The sequence below is a fragment of the Acomys russatus genome, chromosome 6, assembly GCF_903995435.1.
Source record: "Acomys russatus chromosome 6, mAcoRus1.1, whole genome shotgun sequence".
NCBI lineage: Eukaryota > Metazoa > Chordata > Mammalia > Rodentia > Muridae > Acomys > Acomys russatus.
In genome coordinates, this window is record NC_067142.1 from 29984747 (window position 1) to 30009538 (window position 24792).

Sequence of the window (24792 nt, forward strand, 5' to 3'; positions counted from 1 at the left end):
GTGCAGACACACCAAGAAATACTGCTCAGCTGGAGAGAGAAATTAAGTCATGAAATCTGAGGTTAAATGGGCGGAACTGGAAACATTTATACCAAGTTGGAGTCACCGAGGCCTCCCGAAGACACACAAGGCGTGTCTTCTCTCAGGTGTTGGTGCTAGCTTCATATCCTCTGCCCAATGTGTTTAGTCTGAAGTACATAGGGAAGCCAGGAAACTAGAAGCAGGCCACTGGGGGATGCAGTTAGGAAGGGAGGCAGTGGGATATAGGTGATGAGGGAGGGAGGGTGGAAATAAGAATAGAAATGCTGAAGTAGTTAGTGAGTGATGGGAGCGGGGAAGGTAAAGGAGAGGTTAACCCAGGTAAGGTGTGCATGAAGAGGAGCCTACGAACTTGCAACCAAAGCAAAAATATAATAAAAGGGAATAGTATAACTCACGTGATAAGACAGAACAGGTAGGCCAGCAGCTAAGGGTTTAAGTGGGGATGGCGACAAGATGGCGGGGAAAGAAGGCATAAGGGGTGGGTTAACCATAATGAAGGAAATGAAGGATGTGTGGAGATGCCTCACAAACCGCCACTGGTTTGTAAGGGAATATAAGTTTTGTTTTTTATTTTTTGTTTTGTTTTTGTTTTTAGAAATAGGGTTTCCTTCGTGTAATAGTTTTTAAAAGCGTTTGAACAGAATTACCCCAAGTGGATGGACAACGCTGTTCCAAGAACACATGGGTTATTAAATGACCATCTCAATTCCAGACTCAGGAAACTTTCCCTTTGTCTTATTGGTCATAAAAGCCCCAGAGACACTCTTAATATAGGCTATTGCCTTTGCTCTCGCTTGCCCACAATAGCCAGAGTGGGTACGAACCTATTGCTGATGACATCATACACATTGGCTACAGGATACAAAAGGAGTCAGTCTCAAATAAACAAGGAAACTTCCTGCTGTCTAGCTTTCATCGTGCCAGAATGTGCTATGTAGGCTACTAGGAGAGAAAGAATATCAGTGGTCTTACCCAGGAATAGCCGCTGCGTGCTGCAGCACTAACCTGCTAGGCAAGGCTTGCCCACTGGTACAATACTAGCGTGACTGCGAAGGGGCAGCCTGGATATAGTGGGTCTGAGGTCTGTTTCCCAGAAGAGAATTCATTCTTGGTGCTCTAAACCAGGTCAAAAGTCTGTGACTAGGGAGGCCGTAGGCCCTAGGGTAGAACCAACTATTGTTCTTTGTCTAAATGGTCATGTTATCAAACTGCTTTTTACATATTTATCCCCATTAACCTGAGCTACTCTCAAAGCTGGTCATAGAAGCTTCTCACTGCAGAGGACAGTAGTCAACCAAAGAGTCATAACTGTTTTAAAGTGCTGAGAGTGTCAACCCAAACCCCACCACTTAAGGCTCAGAGGAATGTAAGAACTGCAGGGCAGGGAACAGAGCTGTGAACATTTGTACTCTGGACATGACAGCTGTTGCACACGTGAACTCAGAGCACCCATGGCTACCTTCGTGAGACCAAGCCAATTAAAAACTCCAGTAAAGAGCTGGAGAGGATCTCTCTCTCTCTCTCTCTCTCCTCTCTCTCTCTCTCTCTCTCTCTCTCTCTCTCTCTCTCTCTCTCTCCTCCTCCTCCTCCTCCTCCTCCTCCTCCTCCTCCTGTCTTCTCTCTCTCTCTCTCTCTCTCTCTCTCTCTCTCTCTCCTCCTCCTCCTCCTCCTCCTCCTCCTTCTTCTTCTTCTCTCTCTCTCTCTCTCTCTCCTCCTCCTCCGCTCTCTCCTTCTCTCTCTCTCTCTCTCCTCCTCCTCCTCCTTCTTCTTCTTTTCTTTCTTTCTCTCTCTCTCTCTCTCTCTCTCTCTCTCTCTCTCTCTCTCTCTCTCTCTCTCCTCCCTTCTAGCTGGGGTGGTTGACAGCTACTAATAAAGGGAAAATCATTTTTCTTTGGGTGGTACCCACTAGTGAATTCTCCTGCCTGAGCCCATGACCACACATATGCAATACAATAGCACTAATTGGACTCCAAGGGTTCTAGAAAAGAAAAAGATGACAGAGACAGAGAGCTGTGGGAGGGGAAAGGGAGAAAAAAGCATAGGCGTGGCCAAGGTACTGTGTGTCTAGGTACAAAATTTAAAGAATAAAATAGATTTAAAAAGCCTCTTAATTGAAAGCAGAAAAGCAAAACAAACAAACAAAAAACCCAACAACAACAAAAAGCAGGCAGAGCAAGCCCCAGGGAGAAGCCAGTAAGGCATTTCCCTCCCCCACTGCCACTTGCTTCCTGCTCTTGCTTCCTTCAGTGATGGACACTCATCAGAACATGCAAGCCTAGCAAACCCTTTCCTGTCCAAGTTGCTTTTGGTCATGGTGTTTATCACAGCAACAGAGAACAAACTAGGACATAACTGGCCACATGCCCAGTGGTATAATTTATATATCTGTCAGGCAAAAGCTATTTGGTCAAGTTTCTTTTGTTGTTATGTTTTAATTATCAAAATAAAAGCTCTATTCTTTCCCTTAAAAAAAAAAAGCCTCTTAATTAATTTCAACTCCCGCTTTCAGATAGCTCTGGTGGTATATTCAAATGCCTGTTTCTTCTCCGGACTCACTGAGTTGTTATTTTGAGGAAAAATAAAAATAAATGCATTACCAGTGTTTATGAAACACTTTAAGGAGAAAAAGTGCACTCAGTTTCATTTGGTTGATTACACCATCAATAGACTATGGAATACCACGCATTGGTGAGTTTTGTACACGAATATACACTCTTAAAAATGTTTATCCTTGGTCATAACAGAAGAAAATGGAAAATAAATTTTAAATCCTCAGTGCTGCAAAAGTGGGATATGGTACATTGCTGACTGTCTTTTTCCAAATAAAATAGTTAATATTAATATTTTGAAATATTTACTTTATTGATTTCTGTCAGTGTACGTGTGTGTGTGTGTGTGTACATGGGTGTGAATGGTGCATACAACAATGCGTGTGGAAGCTAAGAGAAAACATGAAGAGTCCCAGGAGCAGTTGGGCGTGGTGATGCACAGCTGTAATCCCTGCACTCTGGGAGGTAGAGGCAGGTGGATCTCTGTGAGTTCCAGGCCAGTCTGATCTACAAAGCAAGTCCAGGATACAGAGAAACCTTGTCTCAAAACAAAACGAAACAAAAGCAAAAAACAAACAAAAAAAACCCCACTAAAAACTAAAAAAAAAAAAAATTAAATTAATTAATTTAAAAAAAATTCCTAGGAGCCAGAGTTACAGCACTGAAGCATTGACCAGAAAACTCTTCTGCCATCCCTGCGGCCCCAGGTAATATTAGTTTACAGTACAACTTTATTCTAACGTTTTCTTTAGACTTGTATAATTTATTATACTTAAACGACAGGTGAGAGCACATGTTGATACTCACTGGCACAGAAGTTACTGTACATCCACAAGCCGTTCTCATCACAAGTCAGGTGGCTTGTATTGACTTTCTTGAAGCCATGGAAGCAGGTGTATTTCAGAACAGTTCCAGGTGGGAAGATTGTTTTATACAACTGGTTGATTGGAGAAGCAAATGGTAAACTGGGTGGAGGTCCACAGTCACCTGGATGCCAAATTACAAGGAACACCGCACGCTGTATCTTGAGAGACAGGATCTCAACATTTGAGTAGTAAGGTTTACTGAGCCAAGACCATGACTCTTACTTACTGCCCCAAATCTCAGTGACCACAATAGATGATTATTGATGTATGCATTCTGGTGGTAATAATAATAATTATAATAATAATAACAACAACAACAGCAGCAGCCGCAGGATGGGAATTTTGCCTACCCCCCCCCCGCCAAGTCAATCATATATATGTCAATCTCATTATTTTCTCATTGCTCACATCCACCTATCAAATATAGTCTTATGTCATACCAAATAACATTTCCCTTTCCTCTGTAAAAACATAGTTCTTCTGCAAGATTAGCTGTCTCAGAAGCAGGGATGGAACAGAAGCATTTCATTTATGTTCCCTTGGAGCTTTTGAAATTTGTTAAGTTCTGCTTTAAACAAGCTCTCAAAACCATCACAGTGTGGGTCCTATGTTAATTCCGCTTCCCTAGTAAGAATGAAGTAAAGTACTAAACACTTTTCACATGACCCAGTGGAACTGTCTGTGTCTATTCTATGTAATAATCTCCTACAGTGAAGACTTCACGATCAGACTGACAAATAACACATATTTATTCTTAGTCATAGTTGCTTTAAATTTAGATTATTTGTAGATCCCTGCAGAAGAGAGTCTAAAAGATAATCAAAGGCATCTACGAAACCATCTTTAGTCAGAAGTATACCAACTTTTCCTAAATCTATTCTACCCTCCAATGTAAAACTGGATGCTCACTAGACCATCCTTAAGGCAGGCATGTGATAGATTCATGGTGAGGAGACATATGAACTGCCCCCCTCTCCCCCATTACTTACCAAGAACAGGAACCATCAGAATAGTGGCCAAGGTCATTTGGAACAGAGTTGAACTAGAGGTTTTCCGCTGCTCAAGGAAAGACCAGGCTGCCATTATCCCTTTCCTGCAGAGGGCAGAGCTCATGGTGAGTGCATGTGGGTCGCTTGGAGATACATGATCTGATGCCTTTCTGTTATGTTTCTCCCAGGAAAACTCAGTAGCCATTGGTCTTATGCTTGTCATCAAGCACTGAAAGTGACATTGAAACTCTCTTCAAAGGAATTATAATTGAATATATACAACACTATAGTAAATGGAAATATTACAGCACATCATAGCTTCTATTGGCATAATATGCTCCGGGAACCCACTCAGAAGGCCGGGTGTTTCCATGTGGATAGATAGGAGCGAGCCTTCCAGAAGTGGCTTCCTATATGGTAAGTGTTGCTGTCAACTCTGAAGTGGTAGGTACAGAATAATTTATATTAAAAGTGAAACTCCAGGTTAGACATAGCAATAGCAGTTAGAAATAAGAGCCATCTCTAAGGAATTGTAGCCATCACTTTGACTAATTTAGATGACTCTTAGCAGGAAGGTGTTGGTTAGAGACAGAGGGAAAGACAGATAACAGTAGACTTGACTGGGTTTTCAGTACCAAGATTAGAAGTTTGTCCTCAGTGAATGGAGAGCCACCTTTGTGTTGATCTTCAATGACATGATTACTGTGTTTTCCTAAGATCATGGCAACATGTATTTACAAGGTAGTATCAGAGAGAGAGAGAGAGAGAGAGAGAGAGAGAGAGAGACAGAGAGAGTGACAGAGGCAAACAGAGACAGACAGACACAGAGACAGAAACACAGAGGACAGGGAGGTTTATGAGAGGTAGCAGAGAGGTTCATTTAAAACAAATGTTCAATGGGTATCGACATACCCAGTTTAATAAAACACAAACTGTCTGGTACATAAGCACAGACCAGTAATGTTAGTGGTGCTTTAATACTATTTTCATTAATAAATACCAATACCATGAACCCTAAGAAACACCCAAGTTAAATGCGTTGTAGACAACAGGGATTTAATAGGCATCTACAAAATATTCCACTACCAGCCACAGGACCTACATTATTCTCAGAAGCCTATAAAATATTCTCTAACATAGAACATGCCTTAGATCAGAAAGCAAGGCCTAAGACACACAAGAAAACAGAAATTATTTCTTACATACCGTCTATCACAGCAGAAAAAAAAAAAAAAAACCCAAGACAAAATCTCAACATCACAAGAAATACAGAAAATAAATGAACTCATGGAACTCGACCTATAGTACCAAATTGTCAATAGGTCATTAGAGAAATCAAGGTAGAAAATTTAAAATTCTTAGAATCAAATGAAAATGGAACACAACATGCTATAATCTTTGGGATACAAGTAAAATAGCAACAAGAGGGAAATGTACTTCTAACATTGCCTACATGAAAACTAGAAGTTGTAAATAACTTGATGATATATCCACACATAGAAAAACAGAACACACCAAATCTCAAATTAATTTGTGAATAAAAATGGTAAACATAGGGGCAGAAGTTAAGATAACAGAAGTGAAAATAACAATACAAAGAACCAGTGACACAGAGATGGCAGCTAGCTAGAGAGAGGAAGGAAGGAGAGAAAGACTGAGTGATACATAGACACAAAGAGAAAGAGTGAAACCAGGTTAATAATGGTAGAGACGAAAAAGAAAACAATATTGCAGAGACTGGTGGCAACACAGGTTCTTTGGACATACTTTGAAACCTTTAAAACACTGAAGAAAGAAACTGAAGGAGAGGCTATAAGATGGAAAGACCTCACCTCTCATGGGTCAGCCAAATCAATACTGTGAAAATGTCTAGATTAGCAAAAAAATTGAAAAAATCTACAAAATAAGGGCACATTTCTAGACACATAAGACCTACTAAATAAAGAAAATATAGTCTAAGCAGACCTTTAACAATCAAACAGTAAAACTGTGATAAAAAGTCTCCAAACTGGAAAAAAGCCCAATCCTAAATGATTTCTACCTGTATCCTTAAAGAAACATTAGCACCAGTGCTCCTCAAATTATACCATAAAAGAAAAATGGAAGTAAAACTACCAAATTTATTATTACTATTATTTATTATTACTTATTATTATTAGAGCAAAAACAGACCAAAATGTAGGGTGGGGTGAGATAGAATCGTAGTTCAATCTCCCTGAAGAATATAGATGAATAAATTCTTAATAAAATACTTGGAAACTCAATTCAGCAACATATAACAATAGCTTCACTTCTAATAATCAAATTGCCTTTATTCCAAGATGCAAGGATGGTTCAAGATACACAAATCAATAATTGCAAAGCACAACCCAAACTGACTGAAGTAGAGAGATCACATAATGTCTCAAAGATGCAAGAATTGAAAGCCTCTGACAAGTTCAACACATATCCATTATAAAAGCCCCAAAGAAACTGAAACCAGAAGACACATAGCAAAGGTTATGTCCAACAAGCACACAGCCACACACACCTAGTAAGAAAAAACTGATACCATTTCCTGTAACCCTGGACAAGAACAGGGCATCTATTTTTGCCACTCATATTCAATAGAACACTTGAAGAAGTAAGCAAAAATACATTGCCAGAGCAATAAGACAAGAAAAAGACATTCTAAAAGTAAGAGAAGTCATCTTATCCCTATTTGTAGATGGTATGAGCCTATAAATAAGACACTCTAATACTCCACCCCAAATCTCTTAGACATGACAAACACTTCCAGAAATGTGATAGGATACAGAATCAATATACAAGCCCTAGCACTTTCCTCTATGACATGAACAAACATGCCAAGAAAATAAATAATCCTATTCTCAGCGCCTTCTAAAACTCTTAGGAATAAACCTAATCGAGGAGACAAAAAGCTCTACAATGAAAACTTTAAAACAGCCGAGAAAAATCAGATAAAATATTAGGAGTGGGAAAGACTTCACATAGACCCATATCATCAGAATAGCAATCCCATCAAAATTCCAAAGCCATTTTCCCCAGAACTAGAACAATAAACCTAAAATTTATATGGAAGTACAAAAGCCCCCAGATAATCAATAATCAATTGAGCAAAAAAGAATATGATATGCATCATAATATCTGATTTCAAATTATACTAGAGAGCCACAGTAACAAAAACAGCATGTTGCTGGCACAAAAGCAGACATGTAGACCAAGGGAGTAGAATCAAAGATCCTGAAACAATACTCTGTACATATACTCACCTGATTTTCAACAATAATAACAACAACAACAAAGCCAAAAACATACACCAAAGTAAAGACAACCTCTCAACCAACAGTGCTAGGAAAACCAGACACTCTCACATTACACAAAGGTCAATTCAAAATCGATTAAAGATTTTATTTTTAAGACAGAAAACTAAAAATGCTAGAGGAACGGCAAGGTAAAATGCCTCAAGGTATGGATGTAGGTAAGTGTGGCCTAAAAAGGACTCCAATGGCATAGGAAAGAATTGCAAGAATTGACCGTTGAGGTTGCTTGAAATTGAAAACAAAAGCCATTTCTCCACAGTAATGGCCACAACCAATAGAGGTGAAGAGACAGCAGCAGACCAGGAAGAGCCTGTCAACCACACAGCAGATTTTATAAAGAACTAAAAAAATAAAAATAAATACCAACACCCCCCAAGTAATAAACAGACAACTGTCAAAAGATAAACACAAATAACAGATGGATATACAAAAATTTGTCCAACATCATTGGCCATCAGGGAAGTGCAATTTAAGACTACACTAAGATGCCACCTCATTTTAGTGGGAAGGCAATCATTAAGAAAACAACAAATGATGATAAGAATATGGGAGCAAAGAAACCCTTGGATATTTCTGGTGGGAATAAAAATCAACTCAGCCACCATAGACATAAGTATAGAGACATCTAGAGAAAGCCAAAACTGTGTTGCCATGTGCCCTGGCTGTGATACTCCTAGGAAAATGCCTGAGAGAGAATGGCACAGGTGCATCACAGATACACACCTGCTTGCACATGTTCTGTATGGCACTACTCACAATGACTGAATTATGGGATGGATGAGATGATGTATTCTATGTGTACAGTTGAGTTTTGTGAAGCCCCAACAAAGAATGAAATTGTGTCATTTTCAAGAAAATAGATAGAACTGGAGATCCTCAGGTTAAGGCAAATACCACCTGTTTTCTCTCACATGTGGCTCCTAAACTTTATATGTAATTGTATAGATAATATGAAAATAAAAGGGAGACTATTTGAGGAAAGGGAAGGGGAGTAATGGGGTGTCAGAGGAGAAAGCAAGAAGTGGGTGTGGGGGTAGAACGTGTCAAGGCATATGAAGCACTTCAAAGAAGGTGCCTTTTTAAAGCTCCTCCTGTGTAATGAACATACATTACAGATCAGTGACTTACTCAGGTGCCATTGGAGAAGCTTTCTCTTGCAGTAGATGGGAAAGAATACAGAGACGCACACCTGCCCAGTGTGCAGAGCGAGAGACCTTAAAACAGTCCTAAATGAGATGTCTTCATCAAAACCTTCCCCTCAGGAAACCCTGCAAAAGAGGAGACGGGCAGGTTGTAAGAGCTACGAAGTGGATGGATAACTCCAAACAGTCTTCCAGGCACAGTAGGGATGATGAACAATGAATCAACTCACAGAGACCGTAGCAGCATGCACGGGGCCAAACAGGGAAGAAGGCAGGATCCCTCATCTCTTTTTAGAGATTTAATTACTTATTATTTATACAGTATTCTACCTGTGTGTAAGCCAGCAGGCCAGAAGAAGCACCAGATCTCATTATAGATGGTTATGAACCACCATGTGGTTTCAGGGAATTGAACTCAGGACCATTGAAAGACCAGCCAGTGCTTTTAACCTCCGAGCCATCTCTCCAGCCCCATCATGCCCTACTAACTAAGAAGCTATCTCCAGATGACAACCATTTGCAAAGGAAAGGTGGGTATATAAACCACACTTAAGGGCAGGACCCCAGTAGTATATGGCCAACACAAATCAACTCAGTGATATTTTTATACTTTGGAGGTGGGGTCACTTACCTATAGCTTTGTTTGGACACTTTAAAAAAAAAAAATCTTACTGGTCTCTTGCTTGTGTATTGTTTTCTGACTTTGTGGTCTTTTGATGGTGTGTGTGTGTGTGTGTGTGTGTGTGTGTGTGTGTGTGTGTGTGTGTTTCTTGTACTTTTTCTTTCTCTTTTCAGTTCTGATTTGTTTTTTAATTTGCCTGTTTGTTTTCTAAAGAGAGAGGGAAAGAGACTATCCAGAGCTGGATGGGTGAGCAGCTGGATTATCTGGGAAGAGATGAGGAGAGGAAATTATCATCAGAATATATTGTATGAAATTTTTATTTTTAATTAATTGCTGCCGAGCTTGGTGACCTGAATTTGATTCTTTGAACCTGTACAGTGGAGAGAATTGACTCCCAAAAGCTTTCCTCTCACCTTCATGCATGTACACCACACACATGCCACACACCCCCATGCACACACACAAAATCATTAACTATGTACGTGTTTTAAAAGAAGACTATTTCAAAACTCTCCCACTAGGGAAACGAACATAGGAGATTGGCAGTCTGGGGTTGCCTGGGTTACCTGCTGAGAGACTCACCTGTCTAAAAGGTAGGTACATCTGTAGGAAACTGACCTCTGAGGAGGCAATGAACTGAGGGGACGAGCAGTGTGAAGATTAGTGCTATAGGCCTTGCTGCAGCTGCTTTACATCCTGGCAGTAGGTAGATGCCAGGCACATTTGCCTAACAGTAATGGAGCCATTTCACATCCCTCATTATTGAAGCGTCACACTGAGGCCACAGCTAGAGTGCAGGGGTAACAAGGGCACTGTGGCCTCAGAGACTACTATATCTATAGTGCGTGTGTGTGTGTGTGTGTGTGTGTGTGTGTGTGTGTGTAATTTTAGTTGTCTGTGTCTGCTGGAGTTTTCAAGAAAATCTAACGCTAATATTCTTTTTAGGGGATTCGCAAGATGGCGTCGACCAGTATGCACCATAGCTGATCTACTCCGAGGTGACCAGGGATGTGAATGGAGCCACAGACTGCTGGATTTTGAGAACTGTAGGTGAGTGGGGCCCCAAACTCCGCAGACCACCAGTGGGTCTATCCCTGGGACAAGCAACAGCCCGGAGGTGCTAAATGCACTCCCCAAACTCTGAAATGGAATCCACAACCAAGCTGCAGCCAGCACATGAAATCCAAACTCGCCAATTGGGGAGAGGATTTTCCAGAGCTCCCAACCTGAGGAGTCTCAGCGAATAGGGTGAAACTACCATTGAACCTCTCCATCCACACCATGCCAAATTGTGGAGGTCACCTGCCTAGCCTGAGTGGAAACACAGGTGGTGGGACTCACCAAAAACAGCTAGAGTTGGCGTGTAGCTCGCTCTCCGCGTCCTGGGCCCAATCTGAACCTAGACACAAAGGATTGACCCTGTAAACAGGGACAGTTAGAAACCAGCGTGGCACCGCCCACGTTATCGGGAGACGTGGGTCTTGCTTGCAGCGTCTAATTGCAGATCTAAAGCGAGCTGGGAGCATTCTGGCTTTCACTGGCCAAAAGAGAAGATACAGGGGATTCCCGCCAGTGATCTGAATCACCATTGTTGCCAGCCACCTGCCCAGGCTGCTGGCACTGACCCGGCACTCCCCAAACAACAGAACCTAGCTAGGTCCATTCTTGCGGGCGCGACAGGACCTCGCATGATACAGGGAGCTGTGGGTCGTGCTTGCAGGGCCTAACTGCTGATCTAAAGCAATCTGGGAGTGTCCTGGCTTACAGGGGTGTGGAAATTGCTGCCTCCTTGGATACTGCCAGTGGCCTGAAACCATATTGTCTCAGGCCGACCAGGCACTGATCCTGTAATCTCCAACAGGCAGATCCTAGCTGCATCAGCTCCTGAAGACCCAGCAAGAACTCCCAAATTCATGGGAGAGGCTGCACGGTCCTACAGAGTATAGAGGCAGAGCTAAAAGACAGCTGCAGCCCAGAAGATCTGATCCACCTGGGGTCTTGGCTACAAAGCAACAGGAAGGACAGGCAGCTGGGATCAACCTACACAACCAGAGAGCTTGTGTGCTGACCTTACTCTAGAGCCCAAAACTGCTGTTCTGAATTACAGCAGTAAGGTGAAAAGGCCCAAACAGAAACCTACTTTGCAAGACTCAGCCTGGAGCCTAAGGTGTTGAGAAAAATCTCCAGGAGTAGAACCTGAACCACCTGCCTGGTCCAGGGAAATACTCCTTGATCCCCACAGGCAAGGGTACCCTACCTATAATCAGGCATCAACTATCCACTCTCAAACAGGGAAGGTCACTACAAACCACCTCCCAACACCAGAGTCACCAAAACGACAAGAGGACAGCGAAAGAACGCTAACAAAAACCAAAACAGGTTGGCATCTCCAGATCCCAGCAATCCCAATGAAAACAACCTGGAGAACCCAACAACAATTGATATACAAGAAAATGACCTCAAGTCCTTAGTAAGTAAGATGATAAGGGAAGAAACAAATAAAATCTGTAAACAAAAGCAGGAGGAGGCAAACAAGAGGGCTGAGGATTTAAAAGAGTCATATAAAGAGGCATTTGAAGAATTTCAGAAAAATACAAATAACCAGATGAAGGAAATCATTAAAACAGTTCAAGACCTGAAGATAAGGATGGAAGCTATCATAAAGAAACACACGGAAGAAAAACGTGTTCAAGAAGCATCAGAAAAGAAAGCAAGCATCTCAGAGGTGGCCTTATCGAACAGATTGCAAGAAATGGAAGAATGAATATCGGGACTTGAAGATACAATCGCAGAACTGGAAACATCCATCAAGGGAAATTCTAAATCTGAAAAGTGCCTGACACAGAGCATTCAAGAAATCAAGGACACCATGAAAAGACGAAACTTGAGAATAATAGGGATAGAGGAAAGAGAAGGCAACCGACTCCACAGCCCAGAAAATATCTTTAATAGAATAATAGAAGAAAATTTCCCCAATTTGAAGAAGGAGATGCATATAAGCATACAAGAGGCATACAGAACACCAAATAGAATAGACCTGAAAAGAAAATGTTCCCGCCATATAATAATAACAACACAAAATATATAGAACAAGGAAAAAATATTAAAAGTGGCAAGAAAAAAAGCCCGAGTAACATATGAAGGCAAACCTATCAGAATTACTCTGGACTTCTCAGCAGAGACCATGAAAGCCAGAAGGGCCTGGACAGAGGTTCTGCAAACCCTAAGAGAACACAGATACCAGGCAAGATTACCATACCCAGCAAAATTATCAATAACCATTGATGGAGAAAACAAGATATTCCATGACAAAAACAAATTAAAACAGTACCTAGCCACAAATCTGGCTTTACAGAAGTTATTAGAAGGAAAACTCCACCCCAATGGGTCAAACTACAACCAAAACTACATAAGAAATAGGTAACTATACCATCGTAAAATCACAACCTCACAAAATCTCGACTATTACAAATGCCAAAAATGAAGAGAGTTACCAATCACTGGTCATTAATATCCCCAACATCAATGGTCTCAATTCTCCAATAAAGAGACACAGACTAACTGAGTGGATGCATAAACATGGCCCAACATTCTTCTGCATTCAAAAAACACATCTTAACCACAAGGACAGACATTGCCTCAGAGTAAAAGGTTGGGGAAAAATATTCCAAGCAAATGGTCACAAGAAACAAGCTGGGGTAGCCATTCTAATATCTAATAAAATAGACTTTCAACCAAAATTAATCAAAAGGGATGAGGATGGTCACTTCGTACTCGTCAAAGGTAAAGTCAATCAAGAAAACATCACGATTTTGAACATCTATGCTCCTAATACAAGGGCTCCCACATTTGTAAAAGAGTTATGAACAAAGCTTGAACCACTCATTTATACCCACACATTAATAGTGTAAGACTTCAACACCCCACTTTCACTCAAGGATAGGTCTTTGAATCAAAAACTAAGCTGGGAAATAACTTCAGTAACCAATGTCATGAATCATATGGATCTAACAGACATCTACAGAACTTTCCACCCAAACTCAAAGGATTATACCTTTTTCTAAGCTCCCCATAGAATGTTCTCTAAAACTGATCACATAGTTGGTCACGAAGCAAACGTCAACAGATACAAAAAGATTGAAATAATACCTTGTATCTTATCAGATCACCGTGGTCTAAGGCTGGACTTCAACAGCAAGAGAAATAATAAAAAACATACTAACACCTGGAAACTAAACAACTTTCTACTTAATGACACATGGGTAATGGAAGAAATAAGGGAAGAAATAAAAGACTTCCTGAAATTCAATGAAAATGATGGAACAACATACCCACGTTTGTGGGACACATTGAAAGCAGTGCTAAGAGGAAAATTTATAGCACTAAGTGCCTTTAAAAAGAAAATGGAAACATCCCACATAAACAACTTAACAACATATCTGCAAGCTTCAGAAAAAAAGAAGCAGAAACACCCAAGAGGAGTAGACGCCTAGAAATAATCAAACTCAGAGCTGAAATCAATAAATTAGAAAGAAAGAGAACAATCCAAAGAATCAACAAAACCAAGAGCTGGTTCTTTGAGAAAATTAACAAGATAGACAAACCCTTAGCCAATCTAACTAAAAGACAGAGAAACACTATCCAAATAAACAAAATCAGAAATGAAAAGGGAGACATAACAACAGACACCGAAGAAATACAAAGAATCATAAGAACCTACTTTAAAGGCATTTATGCCACAAAATTTGAAAATCAAAATGAAATGGACAATTTCCTCAACCGATTCCATTTGCCAAAATTGAATCAAGACCAGATAAACAAATTAAATAGCCCTATTTCACCTACAGAAATAGAAGCAATCATTAATAGTCTCCCAACCAAAAAAAAAAAAAAGCCCAGGGCCAGATGGTTTCAGCACAGAATTCTACCAGTCCTTCAAAGAGGAGCTAATACCAATACTATTCAAGCTATTACAAAAGATAAAAATGTATGGAATATTACCAAATTCATTCTATGAGGCCACAGTCACATTGATACCTAAACCCCACAAAGACCCAACAAAAAAAAGAGTATTTCAGACCAATTTCTCTTGTGAACATTGATGCAAAAATACTCAACAAAATACTTGCAAAGCGAATACAACAGCATATCAAAGACATCATTCACCATGACCAGGTAGGCTTCATTCCAGGCATGCAGGGATGGTTTAACATACGGAAATCCATCAATGTAATCCACCATATAAACAAACTGAAATAGAAAAACCACATGATCATCTCTTTAGATGCAGAAAAAGCATTTGACAAACCCAACACCCATTTATGTTTAAAGTTCTGGAGAGAGCGGAAATACAGGCACTTATCTAAACATAATAAAGGCTATATATAGCAAACCAATAGCCAACATTAAATTAAATGGAGAGATACTCAAGGAAATCCCTCTAAAATCGGGGACCAGACAAGGCTGCCCACTTTCCCCATATCTCTCCAATATAGTTCTTGAAGTTCTAGCCAGAGCAATAAGACAGCAAAAGGAGATCAAGGGGATCCAAATGGGAAAGGAAGAAGTCAAATTATCCCTATTTGCAGATAATATGATAGTGTATATAAGTGACCCGCAAAATTCCACCAGAGAACTCCTACAGCTGATAAACACCTTCAGCAAATTGGCAGGATACAAAATAAACTCAAAAAAGTCAGTAGCTTTCCTATATACAAATGACAAACGGGCAAAGGAAGAAATTAGGAAAATTACTCCCTTCACGATAGCCACAAGCAATATAAAATATCTAGGAATAACCCTAACCAAGCAAGTGAAGGACCTATTTGAAAACAACTTTAAATCTCTGAAGAAAGAGATTGAAAATGATATCAGAAGATGGTGGGATCTACCTTGTTCGTGGATCGGGAGAATTAACATAGTAAAAATGGCCATCTTACCAAAAGCAATTTACAGATTCAATGCAATCCCTATCAGAATACCTACAAAATATTGTGAAGATATTGAAAGAACAATTCTCAACTTCATATGGAGAAACAAAAAGCCCGGAATAGCAAAAACAATCCTATATAATAAAAGATCCTCGGGAGGAATCTCCATACCTGATCTCAAGCTGTACTATAGAGCAACAGTAATTAAAACAGCATGGTACTGGCACAGTAATAGGCTAGTGGATCAATGGAATTGAACTGAAGACCCAGAGATGAATCCACACACATTTGGTCACTTGATTTTTGACAAAGAAGCCAAATCCATTCAATGGAAAAACGACAGCATCTTCAACAAATGGTGCTGGTCTAACTGGATGTCTACATGTAGAAAAATGTAATTAGACCCCTATTTGTCACCATGCACAAAACTCAAGTCCAAGTGGATTAAAGACCTCAACCTAAAACCAGAGACATTAATCCAGTTAGAGGAAAAAGTGGGAAAGAGTCTGGAACACATAGGCACAGGAGACAACTTCCTGAACAGAACACCAACAGCCCAGGCCTTAAGGTCAACAATTAATAGATGGGACCTCATGAGGCTGAGAAGCTTCTGTAAGGCAGGTGACACTGTCAAGAGAACAAAGCGACAGCCTACAGACTGGGAAAAGATCTTCACCAACCCTTCATCTGACAAAGGTCTAATATCTAAAATATATATATAAAAAAAAAAAACTCAAGAAATTAAACACCACCAAACCAAATAACCCAATAGAGAAATGGGGCTCAGAACTAAACAGAGAATTCTCAACAGAGGAATATCAAATGGCTGAGAAACACTTAAAGAAATGCTCGACCTCATTAGTCATCAGAGAAATGCAAATCAGAACGACACTGAGATTCCATCTTACACCCATCAGAATGGCTAAGATCAATAACTCAACTGACACCACATGCTGGCGAGGATATGGGAAGAGAGGAACACTCCTTCATTGCTGGGGCGAATGCAAACTAGTACAACCACTTTGGAAATCTATCTGGCACTTTCTCAGAAAAATGGGAATAGGGCTTCCTCAAGACCCAGCTATTCCACTCCTTGGAATATACCCAGAAGATGCACTACCACACAACAGGGACATATGCTCAACCATGTTCATAGCTGCCTTATTCATAATAGCCAGAACATGAAAAAAGCCGACATGTCCCTCAGTAGAAGAATGGATAAAGAAACTGTGGTACATTTACACTATGGAATACTACTCAGCTATTAAAAACAAGGAATTTCCGAAATTTGTGGACAAATGGATTGAACTCTAAATTATCATAATGAGTGAGTTCACCCAGAAGCAAAAAGAGTTAAATGGTATATACTCACTTATGTCGAGACACTAGTCCAAGGGGTACGTCCCCATGGAAAACTTTACCTACCAGGAAAGTGGGTCAGAGGGGAGGACATCCTATTGAGACTTTAGGTGTGAGAAGCCTGGGAGAATGAGGAAATAGGAGCCAGAGGGTCCTGGAAAACTACAGGCGGGTCTGGGCCCTGGGGTCCTCCTCAAACTATGGCACCAGCCAAGGAAAATATAGGCAGTAAACTTCGAACCCCTACCCAGACTAGCTGATGGACAGGACATTCTCCACCGTTAAGTGGAGAAGGAGATCTGATTTTCACACAAACTCTGGTGCCCCATATTTGACCATGTCCCTTGGATGGGGACGACTGGTGGCACTCAGAGGAAGGATAATAGGTCACCAAGAAGAGACTCAATACCCTATGAGCATATACAGGGGGAGGAGGTCCCCCTCAGTCACAGACATAGGGGAGGGGAATGGGGGGGGAAGCAGGAGGGAGGGAGGAATGGGGGGATACAAGGGATGGGCCAACAACTGAGATGTAATTTTAATAAATTAATAATTAAAAAAAGGAAAAAAACATTTTTGATAAAAAAGATAGATAATGATATGCATTGAATTAAATTTAAATTTAATCCAAAAGAAAAAAATTAAGAACATGATAGCCTTTGGATAAGTGCATAGTGGAGTGCTAGTAAGATAAAGTTTTCGGATGCTGCAGTTAAAACAAAACAAACAAACAAACAAACACGAGATAAAGCAAAGCATAACAAAATGGCAACAAGAACGAACCTTGCAATAAGAAAAATTCTGACTATAATATCTATGTAGGGTATATATGGAAATCTTTTATTAAATTCTGTTTTTTTCATGTTGAATTTTTCAATAAAGTGCTGGAACAAGCAAAAAATTCTTTTTAAAGGACTTGGCATAATGCTTAGAGCATAAAAATGTAATTTTTTTTTATATGTTAGAACGTGTTTTTGGAAGATAGTAACAGAACTGAGATTAGAAAAAAACTCTGCCAAAACATGGACTCTTAGGAGTCAAAACATCATTATAACGATTAAAGCTATGATAATGAGCGGTTGTATCACTGGGGCACTGTAATTTTATATGCTCCAGTGGAAAGAAACACCCAAGAGAGTTGGTACCAGAGGCTCTTGGTCTGGTGTCCAGTGGCCTCTGGAGAGCCAGTGTCTATGCAGAGAAGATACATAGGACTGTCAACATTCCTCACGTGTGAATATTAAAGATAACTTGTCCACTTAAAGTGCACAGCTCTGTGAGGTTTCATAGTCCACTGGATTTCAGGGCATTTTTATTACACACACACCCAAAGCCACATTCTCATTAATAAGCATTTCTCTTTTCTCTTCCCCAGTCCTAGCATGAACTCTGTGTCTACAGATCTCCCTGTTTTAGATAGTTCATGGAATTGGTACACTGCATGCGATGACACAATGCATGTCCCACTGTGACTGGCTTTTTTTTCCATGTAGTATATACATATTTTTAAATTAATCTACACTAAAATGTGCATCAGTGCTCAATTACTGTTCATGACTGAGTAACACCATTGCCTTAGGTCACTATCCCATATTTTGTTCATCTTCAACTGAAGAGCATGTGTGTTGTTGATAAATTAAAGATGTTCCTTGATGTCTCATCGTCCAACTGAAACCGTATCACACTTAAAAAGTGCGTTTGTATATCTAAGCTGCTGCCTCACTTTCCTTCCCCTGTTGCTGTGATAACATACCCTAACAGCAGCAAAGTCAGGGAGTCTGTACTGTGGGGAAACACTGGCAGTGAGGGCTTGAGAAAAGTAGCCAAGTTGTATCCTTAGTTAGGAAAAAGAGAGCAAGGACTACCTGTGCACTGCTAGCTCTCTCCTTTTTCATTCAGCACAGCACCTCAGCCCAAAGAATAACTCCACCCTTCTTTACGTTGGATATTCTCACATGAATTAACCTAATCTAGAACCTGTCTCTCAGGCATGGAATGCCAGAGGCGCGGGGGGGGGGGGGGGGGCTAGTGTAATCTAGACAGTCCCTCGTGGCTGTGCTTAGAGGCTTATTTCCTAGGGGACAGACCCTGTCATGGTTGTGCATCACTGTTAACCCTCAGACCTAACCAAACAGCCCAGTTTAGCCCAATCTACATGGAACACACTCAGAACACTTATATAAGCCTACACTCAGACAAGAGCCTTGAATACAAAGCCTACCTCGTAATAAAGTGCTGAAAATCTCGTATCCATAAAGAGGGGGCATTTTGTAGATGTTACAGGACCAAAACCATAAAACACATCATCAGCCATCCCCATGCCCCCCACTTCCATGTTTGAGTGGGAGCCGATGGTTCCCACTACCACTTAGCATCATAAGAGGTCGCTGCAGCGTATATTGCTAGCCCAGGAAAAGACCGAAATTCCAAACTCAAAGTATCTGTAGAATGCATATCTGACAATAAAATGATCTGAACATCGCACGTCAATCTGCCATGATAGAGATCCTCTATATTATAAACAATGCTGCCATGAGCATTTGTGTACACTTTTCCGTGTGGACTTTTTTTTTTTTTTCATTTTTCCCCCCTTGGGGCTATGCAGCTTGGCAAGGGACTCTTGGACCAGACAGCAACTCTGTCAACACCCCTCGTGATACCAAAGTGGTTACTGGATCATTTTACATTCACAGCAATAACTCATGAAGATTCTAATCTCTTGACCTTTTCCCTCAGAGCTTGTGTTGTTTATGTTTTTCTTGTTGTTTGTTTGGGACGCAATAGCCCTGTTTCTGTGAGCATGGTCTCTTGCTGTGAGTTTGATGTAAATTTCCCTAATGAAAAGTGATACTGATGATATTTTCATGCCACCTGTTCACAGTTTGTGTAAGTCAGTCCTTTGGAGAAATGTGCATTCACATAACTTTATTTTTAACTCAATTCAACACATTTTGTTGTTTGCCTGTGGAAATCATTTCTTTACCTTTCCTTTATTTGTGGAGAAAACCTGGCTCTCTGAAGTCCCAATATCCCAAAGTGTCCTTAAATTATCCATCTTCCCAAATGCTGTAATTACAGGTGTCTGCCACCATGCCCAGATTCCTAGTCATCCTTGATAGCATCTCTCTAAGCACAAGAGTATTTTTTTGAGTAGCCCAACTTTTCCTTTTGATTGTTGCTCATGTATTTCATGCCATAAATAAGAAATTGCTGCCTACTCAGGAAGTAAAGATTTACTCTTCTGTCTTCTCATAGAAGTTTTATGGTCTGGCTTTTATGTTTAGGTTGAAGGTCTTTTATTTTGAAAAGCAAAGGTACAATGCTAGGTCTGGAAGAGTGCGAACAGGAGGCACAAGGAAGACTAAACTTTCTCTTGAGAGATGACATAGAGGGTGACAAATGTCCTCTTATCTACTTATTTTCCCACACAATGGTTTATAGCCAGAGAGGAGCCTGGCAGTGTTGCCAGCTCCAGCTTCTCCCGTGCTGAGAATGTGCTTCCTGTCCCACTTGCCAGCCCTTTCACCTCATTGGGTAACTAATATCATTTGCCATTTTTTTTACTCTCATATACAGGGAGTAACAAACCAACACATTTGTACCTCACAATCAGAAGAACGATGCCATACGTTTCTAATCTACTGTGCACCTCATTTTGTTATTAGGCACTCCTCACTGTCCCGTTCTGTTCTCCCCAAGGCGATATAATTCTAGCCATTCCCCCAAGGTAGTCAAGAGTGTTTAATAAATGACTGACCTGCAGGTGTCTGAAAAAGACATAGGAAGACTCTCGTGTTGCCTTGGTTTCCCCCCCACCCCTCAGAATGAAGTGTCTGTGGCCCCTGACATTCTTTGCCCCTCCCTGGAATAGAATTGCCATAACATTCTTTCCTTTCACCCAAATGTTCTGCCCAAGCTCTGAAGTTCCAGTGACGCTGTTAGTGGTTGGCTGGTCCAGCGGGATAAGCTCAAGTAGATGCAGAGTCGGTCATTGTTCTTGGAAATATGAGAGGTAGATCCCAACTCTTGGCTAATCTTCGAATGTGACAATAACATACGCTAGTGTTTGTTTCTGTCTAGCCTGCCCGTGAGAGGCAACTGGAAGGACATATCTACGGATGTGCCCACAATACAGTCTTCTCTCCCTTGTGGATTCTACAGATGCCAGTGGTTGACTGGTAGATTGTGTAGGTGGGGACACAGTGGTTGTATCTGTTCTGAACATAGACATTATGTTCTCATACATTATTCCCTAAATAATACCATGCAAAAAGTATTTACATTTTGTATAAAAGTAATATAGAAATGATATAGAATACACAAGAGGATTATGAGAGTAATCCATAAACACAATTGAATGAAGAAGAAGAAAACAAACCCAGCTCCTTCTTCAAAACCATTAAGAGATTTATTCTGGAACCAAATATTAGTGACCATGGTCAAGGAACACAGAATCAGGTTTCTCACATTTTCGTGTTTCCACAAGGCCTTAGTCTCATAAAAATTTTTATAGTAACAGAACCAAGAAAATCACAAGTCAACACTTTTCAAATATATTGCCTGAAACATCAGTGTGTGACAGCAAGGCAGGGAGCTTCTGTTCTGGGCTCAGGTGCTGTCTAAGGAGTCTTGGCTCCTGGGTTGATGCAATTCAGTGATAAGTTAATGTACCCCCAAAAGGCTTTGTGCAATTATCCCAAGGGTGCTACATGAAATACAAAAGTGGGCAAGGAACATCTGTCAAGGGGGCTAGAGATAACCATGTATTTCAGCCAGACTCTGGGCCTCTAGTACCCCAACCTCCCCACAATCTTTGCAGTGCTCACGAGCCTTCACAGAACCTTAATGGTGAAACTTTGATCACATGGTCCATTAGTGCATAATGAATTTGAGCCAAGTCCCAACCTACAAAGCACTGCAGAAAAGCTTTATGTAATGGGGAGTGAAGCCAGATTAGGTGGGTATAGAAACATTTCCTGTCCCGTGGTCTTCACCTTTTTGTTGAAGAATGAAAATTATATCCATCCTGCCAGATCATGCCAGAACATGCAAAACTGATTAATTCTTACAATTTAAACAACCTAAACAATCCCTAAATTGAATCTGATCTCATAGGCAGCAGTTCAGGCTGTGGATTCTGGTCCTACGATATTAGAGAATAATAAAAAGTTTACTGTGCCACTTAACACATTCATATCTAGCCAAATGAATCGGTCATTCTCTGCAGTTGCATGGAGAGCGGGGACTGACTCTGACATGAACTCTGGTGCCCCATATTTGGCCACTTCCCCTTGGCATGGAGTCCTGGTAGCACTCAGAGAAAGGATAAGCAGGCTCCTAAGATGAGACTTGACAGGCTGTGACCATATGGTGGGGGTCCCCTTCTGTCACAGACCTAGGGGAGAGAAATAGGGTGAAAGAGGGAGGGAGGGAGGAATGGGAGGGTACAAGTGAGGGGACAACAATTGAGATGTAATCCAAATAAACTTTAAAAAAAGATACTGAGGACCTGTTTTTAGCCATTCTTTTTCAAGATTTTGTTATGCTGTTCACTGGTTTTGTCTACATGTGGTTGATGTGTTCAAGGTTAACTTGCAGCCAGGCATGGTGGCACATGCCTTTAATCCAGCACTTGGGCGGCAGAAGCAGGTGAATTGATGTTCGAGGCCAGCCTAGTCTACAAAGTGAGTCCAGGACAGCCAAGGCTACACAGTGAAACCATGTCTCCAAAACCAAAGAAACAAAACAAAACAAGAACAAAAAACAAACTTACTTGCTCTCCTAGAAGCTGTTTTTATTCTTGCCATTTTCCCAGAAAATTGAGCAGAAAAGGACTTTTAAAATACAGCTCTTATATAGCACAGCCAACATGTAAACTCATGTTTGAAAATGTATCTATGAAAATTAAACATGTACATGTTGCAATCAACACGTTCACCAAGACAAAAGGCAGTATTTTTAGTTACATAATAACCAAAGAACTGAAACAAACTCCAAATTCCTCCCTGAATGAAAAAGATAAATAATAGTATGTCTACATGATAAAATAACAGGACAAAAACAGCAAGGTGAACAAAGCTATATATGACAAGTAAAATAAAACAACCTAAAGACATCTGATATAAGGCAGGATATGCCATGTGACCCAGTCATACAAACAACTGTCTTTGTCTGCCTATCCTGGTCCTTCCTCTCTCACAGACTTGTCCTGTTCAGTCTCCCAGGATTAGCAATCACCAGCCGATTTCCTATTTTTGAGTAAGTCCTTAGGAGCACTATATACAGTTCTATAAAGAATCAGATGAGCGTTTCGGTGTTATATCAAAGAAACAACTAAAGGAAAAGAAAAGGGAATGTGGAGATGGCTCAGCTGCTAAAGAAGCTTGCAGCCAAGCCTCAGGATCTCAGTTTGATCCCTGGGTCTCCTGTGCCAAAACAAGAGAACTGCCTCCCACAGGTTGTCCTCTGACCTCCACACATATACTGTGGCATGTATGCACACAACACACACATTTTAAAAATGTTTAACTTGAATATAATTTTCAAGGAATGGGAAAATAAAAATATAATGAAAAATTATACTGCGTAAACCTAAGATTTTATGCCCAAAACAAACAAGACTTCTTTATAAATCATTCAAAAATAGAAATAGCAAGTAAAACAACAAACAAATAAGTGGATAGGAAAAGAAAAAGTGAAAATGATCATTTCTAGGAAATGCTACATGAATTGTGTTCCCTGGAAAACAGCTCTCAGATGGTTTGCCCTCAGATGACTTATCCGAGGCCACCATCAGAACAGTACCCATAAGGGAGGAACAGAGCTGAGTAGAAAAAAGCTGAGCTGGAAATCAGTAGCATCAAGCACTAAAGATACCCTACCCTACACCAGGGATCCTCAACCTTTGGGCTATGATCCTTAGTGAGGGGGTGTCAATAGCTCTTTCACAGGGGTCACCAAAGACCTCCAAACCCACAGAGATTTACATTACAATTCATAACAGTAGAAAATTGGCAGTTATGAAATAGCAATGAAACCAATGTTATGGTTAGGGGTTACCACAACATAAAGTCGGTTGAGGATCACTGTTTTAAACTCTCCCTATAAGGTGTCCCCACTTCATTAAGCTGAATGCTTGCATGCTTCCATCCACCAATCAGAGGAAGAGAAGGCGACCTTAAAAGGAGACAAAAATACCATGTACTTATTAAAAATACAGATAGATTCCAGGTATACACCCCTAACCAGATGTAAGTCTTCAAGGCCTGAATTGTTACTCAACAGGCCACTTTGATTTTAATTTTTTTCTTTAACTTTCAGGGCGTACATGTTTAATAACCTTAACAGTTTTGCATGCGATGCTATCACTCAGTGGCTAGTTGACTTAGCCAAAGAAGAGTTAAGAACAAAGTGCAGACAACCACTGAGAATACTTCTAGTTTGTTAGAATACCCAGGAGGAACAAGTACAATAAATTTAATAATGCTGTTTTATATGCTATCACTGTCTCTAAGGTGTGTGAGGAAAGTTAACAAAGGACAAGGAAACGAGTTTGTCTGCAATGGTATCTCGATGCACATACGTCTACTGAAAATATTTCAGAACTGGAAAAATTCACAACACCGAATGCTCTCTTTTCTAAAATGTATGGGAAATGTGGACATTTTTCATGCTTAGAATGGCGGTATGGGGAAAGGGAAACCATGATTTCTTTGGCTAGCCCTATCATGTTATTCTAAAACTATTAATTAGATTGCAAAAGTAGAACAAAGAGCCCCCCAAACTAAATTTTTTTTCTTCTAAGCAAAATTGCCACAGAGATGGAACATCCTAATTTAACCCTTGATCTGAAGGTGTTTTTATTTCACTCTCCATGAAAATGAATTGGCAAGATGTCCTAAAGGAAGAGCATGCTAACAATCTAGTGGAAGGAGGGTTGGGAAAGTAGCTGACGTGGTGGAGCGCTTGCT

At 40.5% G+C, this 24792-nt stretch overlaps 1 protein-coding gene across 1 annotated transcript in view; it reads right to left on the minus strand.

Annotated features, from left to right (window-relative positions):
* LOC127190941 (zona pellucida sperm-binding protein 3 receptor-like) overlaps positions 1-4540 on the minus strand; it is a 33932-nt gene extending 29392 nt beyond the window's left edge. The window contains exons 1-2 of the mRNA XM_051148200.1: positions 4447-4540; positions 3399-3578 (exon numbers count right to left, since the gene is read on the minus strand). Coding sequence (XP_051004157.1) covers positions 3399-3578; positions 4447-4540 — 274 coding nt within the window. The remainder of the gene's footprint in view (positions 1-3398; positions 3579-4446) is intronic.
* Positions 4541-24792: the final 20252 nt, after the last annotated feature.